Raw genomic sequence first — 9,156 nt, forward strand, 5'->3', positions numbered from 1 at the left:
CCGTCCCTACGTAGCACACTATGGTCCGTTTTCATGTGAAGTTCTGTAAATTTCCTAGGATCAATGTAGTAGGCTCTACCCCTCAAAGAACACAAGATTCTGGAGAGTGCACTTATAGTGGTGGAGATTAGCTTGGCAGACGGGTCAAAGACTTGAGAGCAAGCCGTTGTAAACAGTAGTCTAGTAATAAAAGCATGTTCGTTTTAAAGTAGACAAAGCTTATCAACAAAACTTTGCAAGTCTTCATCTCACATTATATTGTCTCTGAAAATAGTAAACACAGAATACTTGTTTAAACTAATCAAGAGTAGTGGTTGACCAAATATAATTCATCATGTGACCAAAGTCGATAACCTCCCTGTTATGGACAATTAATTCAACATTCCCCAACAATGACAGATAGCAAAACAGGGATTACTAGTATGGATTATACCGTTATAAGAGCAAACAGTCAAAAGTGAGAGCATACTGCATTAGTGAATCAGTGACACTTTTCATTATCCCACTAAACATAAAAATATACTGAATTGGACTAAAATTCCAGAAACACCACGAACATCGTGTAGACCAAATTATGGGTAACTGGAACAAGTTAATGATCTCATTAGTTAATTGATTAATATCTTCAAAAGTTCACAAGATTTTCAAAGAATAATAGTAGTATTCAAACAAATTTAAATTGTAGTAATGAGAGACACTTTATAATTTCTTATATCATCACATCATTATCAAAATCTTAAGCTTCAACCACTGTTTATGGAATAAGCCTGCAATTTTGCAACAAATTTTCTTTATTTGGGCTGAACTCTCATTTCTTATGCTTCTTCCCCTTCTAGCCCATGTTACCCTTCACTAATATGCTTGTTCGCTTGAACTCTCCTTTCCCAAAAAAATTCTTTCCTGACTAATGATCCTTTCTAATAAACACGCGCTTTTGGAGGGAAAGATTCAACTTCATCATCTAATGTGTTCAAATGAACAGGCCTGTAGTCAAGCCTAACCTTCTCTTCCTCCCAGTACCTACAAGATACAACCAAATATTTAGTTTTAGAAACCAATCAACTTGTGAGAAAAAAACAAAAAGATAGAAGGACGATGGTTGATCGAGGCGTTTCAGCGACGATGGAACTATGAGACTCTAAAATTGTGTATCGAAATTGAAGACTTGAAAAATGATAGTGAGAGCATAAAGAGAACTCACCCCACAGTGTGCTTCATCCAGTTCACGTCATCCCTTTTCTGGAAATAAGAGAAACAAAAAGAAGTTTGATGAATTTTACTAAATAACTACGAATGCATGAAACTGAAAAAACTCGAGAAAGAATCTAACCGTGAAATCTTCTCGTGCATGTGCTCCTCTGCTCTCCTTCCTAGCTTCAGCAGAGTGCATGGTTATACATGCATTAATCAAAAGGTTTTCTAATTCAATTGTCTCAATCAAGTCAGAGTTCCTGCAACAAAAAAAATAGACTCTTAGTGAAGAATGGACTTATGAATGATGATGGGCGCCAAGACTGATAAGCACAAAGTTTTACCATATCAGACTACGATCTTTCAGCCCAACATCATGAAAACTCTCCCATGTTTGGTCGATTAACTCGCAGCCTAAAATCATAAAGCAAAAGATGTAAATATGAATAAGAAAAAAAAATTAAAAGGTGGACAAAAACTTAAAGACAAGAAAATAACAAAATATTCTGTGAAACAGTGGCACTTTGTATATCAAAATTTTCCTGCGTGAACATGTATTGACACTGGTATTCTTTCCGGACACTCGACATATCAGCCAACTTTCGGAACTTAGTTTGATAAAGCTTTAAAAGAGTAGATGAAACAAAAAATGAATGAGGAGAAAAAGAAACATGTCTCTTTTTTTCTTCAGTATAAGCATGAATGTAGCCAATTCATTTTTCAGAAGAATACTACATAAAACTGACCCTAACCCCCATGCTCCCATTTCTTACATTTTTGAGTCGCTTTGTCAAAATACCCGTAATCATCCGTGACACTGACGTTTGTACCCTTATCTTTGCTGCACAGAAATTATTTAATTAAGGAAGATGTCATTTTTTTATTGCTTACCTTCTGCTAGAGTTTCCTGGGTACGGAAAACAGCTGCATTATTTTGCATCACCCTTTGCATATTTAGACGGATCTTTGAAGTTGGCAGTGAACCATTTGAGTTCCTAAGTTTATTCAGCCATTCAATAGTTCTCTGTCCAGCATCACTCCCCAATGGTTTTTGTGGTGCACCTGCAGAATACCAAGTAAGTAAGCTGAAAAGACTGAATTACATATTAAAAACATCAAAAATCTACCTGGACTTTGGATCTCCGCAACTCTATTTGCACAAGCTCGACCGAAAACAACAATGTCAAGTAAAGAATTTGCACCGAGACGATTAGCCCCATGAACGGATGCACATGCTGCCTCACCAGCAGCCATTAATCCAGGAACAATTGAATCTGGATTATCCCCTTTCACTGTAACAACCTAACGGTACCAAACACAAATGCATCTTAAGGAGATAATATATAAAGAAAATAACAGGGCACTAAAACTAAATCAGCATTCTCATATAAAATAGGGCATTTCATCTTTCACCTCTCCATGGTAATTCGTAGGTATACCTCCCATATTGTAGTGAACAGTAGGTAACACTGGGATAGGCTCCCTGGTAACATCAATACCCGCAAATATGGCAGCAGTTTCTGAAATCCCTGGAAGTCTCTCCTTCAGAATTTCTGGCGCCAAGTGGTTCAAGTGGAGATAGATGTGATCCTTCAATGGTCCTGTTAACAGTTGCCAACATGGTCAGAGAACATAACAAATGAAATGGAGCATACGGGTTCTTGACATGGAAAGATATCCCAAACAGGGGTCCCTAACAAGCATCTGGTCCAAGTTATTATGCAACAGAATATCAAATGAAACTGCAGTTAATCACCAAATTATGAAAATCAGCAGTAATTATGCATCTCTTTTTAGTACATTTAGTGTGTTCGTACTTCATAGAGATTCGGTTTGATTATTCAACAAAGAGCACAAAGAACAAATGATCATGAAACATGCTATAATCTGCAAGCATCTACTTGCACTCCACGAACTGAAGATGAATATAAGAAAGAGCTAAATTTTCTGTGAATAGGAGGACTAAAGAGACTGTCCATACAACTTACCTACACCGCGACCTTCTCGAATTTCCATGGTCATAGATCTTGAAACAACATCTCTTGATGCAAGATCCTTGGCACTTGGGGCATACCGAGCCATAAAAGGTTCGCCATTAATATTCCTAAGAATACCACCTTCGCCTCGAGATCCTAAACATTCATACAAACCGCAAGAGTGAATACTCAAAAAACATAAATGTTTTATGATTGCGGATTTCGAACTTGTCAACATAACAAAGCTGGTACCGAAGAGGCTACTATGCGAAATGAGATATGTTTAAGTGTGTATGGAGGTGGGCCTTAATGATCTCCACTGTTAAAGTTCCTTAATTAATCCCTTTACTAAGCTCCTCATTAGAAGCTGACTGGGTGGAGGCATATGAATCATGATTGACAACAAGAATTGAGGAGTATAGAAAAGGTATCAAGCAACCTTCAGTGATGAGACACCCAGCACCATAAATACCCGTGGGGTGGAACTGCACAAATTCAAGATCCTGCAAAATACACCTAATGAGATTAAAAGAGAAAAAAAAACATCTAGTAAGAGCATCCACAACCATGAATCGTAAAATGGATTTGTATTAGCTAAATTTGCCATACCATTTTACAAATCATCGTGCAAAACCACAATGAGTGTATATTAAATATGTAAGCGGGCGGTGATTGAAACTGATCCCAAATAATATATATTCAATTGGCGGTGATTCAAACTGCGCCATAATTTAGGCCGACTATTAAACTCCGCCAACAAGCACAAAACTAAACTAACTTCCCATATGGACCATCGGATGATGGGAGGATGAGTAAAAGTGGATGTTGTTATGCTTGGCGGTGTTTTAAACTCGTCTAAATTAAAGTTTTTTCCCAACAGTGTTTTAAAAAAAAAGCTCCCCAACTTTTAGACAACCCTTAGTTTATGTGCAGAGTTTCAATTCCCGCCGAGTCAAATTTAGCTATTGCTCAATTTGTATGGTAAATGTACCATATGATTATTATATGGTATGGTATATACCACTTTTAGCGTATCCACTGCCAACCCCTAAATGGTATAAATGCCATTTTAGCATACGATTGTGGATGCTCTAAGACCTACCAACAAGAGCTTATATAAACATTAACTGAAATGTCTCTGCTACCGCCCAGTCACAGACCTGAAGTGGTAGCCCTGCACGTGCCACCATGGCATTTCCATCTCCAGTACATGTATGAGCTGAGGTCGCAGAGAAGTATGCTCTCCCAAAACCCTGGTTGAAACAGAAACCGGAAAACTAATTAGCATGATTTCACACTCATAAAATGAGCTGGTGCCAAAAGTTATAGGTACCCCAGTGGCCAAAATGGTTGAAGCAGCACGGAACCGATGCAGAGTCCCATCCTCCATATTTAGTGCAATTATTCCTTGGCAGGCACCTGGAGGATTTCGCAAGCCAGAAAAAAGAAGAAGAGAAAACTCCTATAAATCCATTTTATAATAGTAAAGCAAACACTGAGTTTTACTTGGTCACCAACATCCAGGCTAGGAGTCGGGCCTATAAAAGCTGAGCACCTTTCAAGCAGTAAAGGAAGGATGCAGCCGACTTACCACTACTGTCCATGATGAGATCCAATGCAAAGTATTCCACAAAGAACTTCGTGTTGTGTTTCATTGCCTGACCATACAGAGTGTGAAGCAAAGCATGACCGGTACGATCAGCAGCACAGGCACAACGGTAGGCCTGACCACCTGTAATAGCAACATAAGAAACAGGTTCAGAAAAGCTTAAATGAATGATGAAAAAAAGCATGCACCATAAATACCTCTCCCATAGTCCAAGCTTTGACCACCAAAAGCACGCTGATAAATTTTTCCTTCTTCAGTTCGGGAAAATGGTAATCCATAATTTTCTAGCTCTATGACTGCTTTTGGTGCCTCCCTGCACATGTACTGAATAGCATCCTGATCACCTACAGCAAGCCAATAGTGCTAACATGTCAACACAACAAGGAATAACTCTATATAATTAGAAATATACTAAAAAAGTTGTACATAAAAAGGTAAGAAAATAAGGCAAACACTCTGAAGTAACTAGGAAGTTAAATGGGTATTAGATTTAGGTATTTAACACTGACCTAACCAATCACTTCCTTTAACTGTATCATACATATGCCACCTCCAGTCATCTTCGGACATATTCCCTAGTGCTGCATTTATACCACCCTGCATTAACTCAAATTAGTGATATATTCATGTACCAAATTCTGAAATGTGATAAATATTCAACAAGCCGAAGACTGCAGCAGTTCTGCCGCAGGTAGCTTGCTAAAGCTAGCAAAGTAAAAACACTAAACAATGAATCAAGCAGTAAAGCATGAAAGAGTAAACGAAATACGCAACCCTCTAATTTGCATCATACTTCTGCAGTTTCTAAAAGACTTATGCTAAACAGTTTATGCTCATTGGAGTGTCAGCCTTCTCGCTCCATCTAAACAACACCTCTAACTTCTAATAAAGTAACAACAAAGAAAAGTACTACCCTTTGGCTTCCTTATAAAATAACATCCAAATAAAAAATATTAGCTATTCGTTTCAGTAAGCGTTCAATTCCTCTATGATAATATTTCAGATATTTCTTCGCAAAACTATACAAAACCTTTGATACACACAGATGATCTTTCGATGGTTGACAATACTATTTACCAGTTAAGCATGAACCACAAATTTATCCAATTCAAATTCAGTAACTAAAACAAAGAATACCTGTGCAGCGACCGTATGAGAACGTGTAGGGAAAAGCTTGGTAATACAAGCAGTATTAAATCCATGCTCAGAAAGTCCAATGGCTGCTCTAAGTCCTGCACCACCAGCTCCAACCACAACTGCATCATATGTATGATCAACAATGGTATATCCCCCTATCTGTATTCATCAAATCAACCAAACAAACAAAATCAGTTCTTTAATATCAAAAAACAAAAACCAATAAAATCAAAAAAAAAAAATCCAAATGTGAATTATTAAAATGCTAAATTCAACATTATCCCATACTGAATCAGTTGAGAGAAATCTTGAAACTAATGGTTTAAGATTTTCATTTGCGATCTTTGAAGAAGAAGATACAAATTGTAATCCTCTAGAAACACAACGCCACATGTTTTCACGTTCTCTCTAAACGGCTATCGTCAAACAGATTAGGACATAAAACCTGAATGCTAGTTTGGACTTTTGGCTGATTCATGCTTCAATAAATTCATAGTTTATTTTTAATTGATTAAAATTAATCAGAATTGGTCGTCATACCTTTACATTATCAGTTTACTCGTATTCAGACTTCTTGATTAATATTTTGTTCCTACTGTAAAAGATCTAGGGTATTCATAATTACCAACACTATTTTATCAAAATGCTCAAAATCAATCAAAGTAAGATTACATACCTTTTAACAAAGCTGTAATTCTGATTTTCAACCACTTCATAAACTTCGCTTGCATGAAGAGTTGAACATATAAGTGTGGAAAATGATAGCAATAACACCACAATGGAAAGTGTGGAGGAGTTGGCTCATGAGGAGAAAAAGCATAGGCCGGAAAATTGTCCCCGCCCCATTCAACACCAGCTTGTTAACGGTACTAGCATTTTTGGAGTAGCAGTGCCGTAGAACTCTGTTAATGAAGAAAGACCGAAGGTACAAGTACAATCATAGGTAGGTTATGAAGGTGATTTAGAGATCGAATAATCATAAAATTGTCTAATACTTTTCAGATTGACTAGTATAACACAAATCCATTGTAGTCCAGCCCGGTTAGGATACCTGGCTTTCACCCAGGCGACCGGGTTCAAATCCCGGCAATGGAACTTTTTTTGCATTTGATCTCCAAAATAGATTTTTGGTTGTTAAACAATGGAATTTTTTTGCGTTTTAGCTTGAAAAGAGATTTTTGGTTGCGAAACAGCTTACTAGTCTAGGATGAACTCATGTGCGTTTGAGCATTACCCATCTAATTTACACTAATTTACCAAGTTCAACATACACAGGAGAAACACCACAAATACAGGATAGACCAGATTTAGGATAGTTGTAACAAGTTAGTGATCTCATTGATTTCTTTAAAAGATGACTCCAGCATCAAAGAATGATCTTGGACAAATTTATATTGTAGCAACTGCTAACTGGTGATTATTTATTTTTGAGATGGACATTATCAATTCTTATCGTCACCGTTACATCATAATCAATAGATCAAAATCGTAAGCTACAAAGCATCACCTATTAAAAAAGCCTACAATTTCACAACAAATTTTCATTTATTTGGGTTGAACTCTTCTCATCCAGCCCATCTGACCCCTTCACTGATGATCACATACGAGATCCTACCCACATTCTTTCTAATAAACACGAGCTTTTGGAGGGATTGTATCCATTTCATCATCTAATGTGTTCATATGAACTGGCCTGTAATCAAGCCTGACCTTCTCATTCTCCCAATACCTACAAAATAAAAACAAATGAAATAATCAGAAAAATGAAAAAGGATAAAGATGAGGGTGTTTGTTCAGCTTTTTAAGAATCAACCAACAAAATGCCTCATGAAACACCGACATAGTCCAAAATTCTTTGCCCAAATTGAACCCTAAATGATGGTGAGTCTGACAAGTAAAACGAAAACTCACCCCACAGTGTGCTTCATCCAGGTCACATCATCCCTTGTCTGGGAAAGAAGAGGAAAAAAAAAGTTTTACAAGAGTTAGTACATGAAGATAAATGCATCCAGGAAATATAAGCATCGAATAAGAAATCTTACAGAGAAATCTTCACGGGCATGTGCTCCTCTGCTCTCCTTTCTAGCTTCAGCAGAGTGCATGGTAACACATGCATTTATGAGAAGGTTTTCTAATTCGATCGTTTCAATCAAATCAGAATTCCTGCAACAAATTTCATATTCATCATCAGACTCATAGAGAAGAACAGATTTGCAACTAATGTCGCCAAGAATGATGAGCACAAGTTCTTACCATATCAGACTTCGATCCTTCAACCCAACATTTTTAAAGCTCTCCCATGTTTGGTCAATTAACTCGCAACCTTGCATAGAAGAGCAAGAAAAGGAGAATATGAGAATCAAAAGGTGGTCAAAAGCTACAAGATAAAGGCATTAGCAGTATATTTAATCAACGAAAGCGTCATTTCAATTGTCTACCTTCTGCTAAAGTTTCCTGGGTACGGAAAACAGCAGCATTATTTTGCATCACTCTTTGCATATTCAGACGGATCTTTGAAGTCGGCAGTGAACCATTTAAGTTCCTGAGTTTATCCAGCCATTCAATGGTTTTTTGTCCAGCATCACTCTCCAATGGTTTTTGTGGTGCACCTGCAAAATACAAAGTAAGCTTATAATACTGAATCAAGAGGACAGGACTTGCAAGTCACAAGAAAGGCCTGAGTAATATATTTATAACATGAAAGACTTACCTGGCTTTTGGATCTCGGCAACTCTATTTGCACAAGCTCGACCAAAAACAACAATGTCTAGCAAAGAGTTTGCACCGAGTCGATTAGCCCCATGGACGGATGCACATGCCGCCTCCCCAGCAGCCATTAGTCCAGGAATTACTGAATCTGGATTGTCCCCTTTCACGGTAACAACCTATACGTACCAAACATTAATCTTAAAGGGATCTATACACAGAACATGACAAAAAGTTCTCTTCAAAGACAAAAAAGGACGTTCTATCTTTACCTCTCCATGGTAATTTGTAGGTATACCTCCCATATTATAGTGAACAGTAGGTAACACTGGGATGGGCTCCTTGGTGACATCAACACCCGCAAAAATGGCAGCTGTCTCTGAGATACCTGGAAGTCTTTCCTTCAGAACTTCTGGGGGTAAGTGGTTCAAGTGGAGATAAATGTGATCCTTCAACGGTCCTGTAATTGGCAGCACAGTCAGAGAAAGTAACAAATTTTTTTTAAAAAAAATAAGTAAAAAGAAAAAAAAAAAAAAA

General features: G+C 37.4%; 2 protein-coding genes and 1 non-coding gene across 4 annotated transcripts in view; 1 reads left to right on the forward strand and 2 right to left on the reverse strand.

Moving 5' to 3' along the window:
• Positions 1 to 580: 580 nt before the first annotated feature.
• On the reverse strand, positions 581 to 6,843 carry LOC113293787 (succinate dehydrogenase [ubiquinone] flavoprotein subunit, mitochondrial-like). Of its 2 annotated transcripts, none has more exons than XM_026542299.1 (16): positions 6,590 to 6,843; positions 5,914 to 6,072; positions 5,286 to 5,373; positions 4,974 to 5,120; positions 4,759 to 4,899; positions 4,501 to 4,586; positions 4,328 to 4,420; positions 3,607 to 3,670; positions 3,180 to 3,323; positions 2,605 to 2,792; positions 2,319 to 2,493; positions 2,083 to 2,253; positions 1,536 to 1,605; positions 1,331 to 1,451; positions 1,202 to 1,239; positions 581 to 1,020 (listed from the first exon to the last, which is right to left on the reverse strand). In XM_026542299.1, exons 3-16 carry the CDS (start codon positions 5,344 to 5,346, stop codon positions 918 to 920), a joined length of 1,602 nt encoding a protein of 533 aa, XP_026398084.1. In that variant the 5' UTR covers positions 5,347 to 5,373; positions 5,914 to 6,072; positions 6,590 to 6,843; the 3' UTR covers positions 581 to 917. The 2 variants fall into 2 exon arrangements, with proteins under 2 accessions (XP_026398084.1, XP_026398082.1); XM_026542297.1 differs by lacking the exon at positions 6,590 to 6,843 and adding an exon at positions 6,202 to 6,306.
• A 92-nt stretch (positions 6,844 to 6,935) lies between these two features.
• On the forward strand, positions 6,936 to 7,008 carry TRNAE-UUC. The gene has a single exon. It is a non-coding gene; the product is annotated as a tRNA-Glu (tRNA).
• A 271-nt stretch (positions 7,009 to 7,279) lies between these two features.
• LOC113293805 (succinate dehydrogenase [ubiquinone] flavoprotein subunit 1, mitochondrial-like) overlaps positions 7,280 to 9,156 on the reverse strand; it is a 5,394-nt gene continuing 3,517 nt past the window's right edge. The window contains exons 10-16 of the mRNA XM_026542309.1: positions 8,892 to 9,079; positions 8,624 to 8,798; positions 8,352 to 8,522; positions 8,167 to 8,236; positions 7,956 to 8,076; positions 7,825 to 7,862; positions 7,280 to 7,642 (exon numbers count right to left, since the gene is read on the reverse strand). Coding sequence (XP_026398094.1) covers positions 7,540 to 7,642; positions 7,825 to 7,862; positions 7,956 to 8,076; positions 8,167 to 8,236; positions 8,352 to 8,522; positions 8,624 to 8,798; positions 8,892 to 9,079 — 866 coding nt within the window. The 3' untranslated portion in view covers positions 7,280 to 7,539. The remainder of the gene's footprint in view (positions 7,643 to 7,824; positions 7,863 to 7,955; positions 8,077 to 8,166; positions 8,237 to 8,351; positions 8,523 to 8,623; positions 8,799 to 8,891; positions 9,080 to 9,156) is intronic.

This window comes from Papaver somniferum, chromosome 1, assembly GCF_003573695.1.
Source record: "Papaver somniferum cultivar HN1 chromosome 1, ASM357369v1, whole genome shotgun sequence".
Taxonomy (NCBI): domain Eukaryota; kingdom Viridiplantae; phylum Streptophyta; class Magnoliopsida; order Ranunculales; family Papaveraceae; genus Papaver; species Papaver somniferum.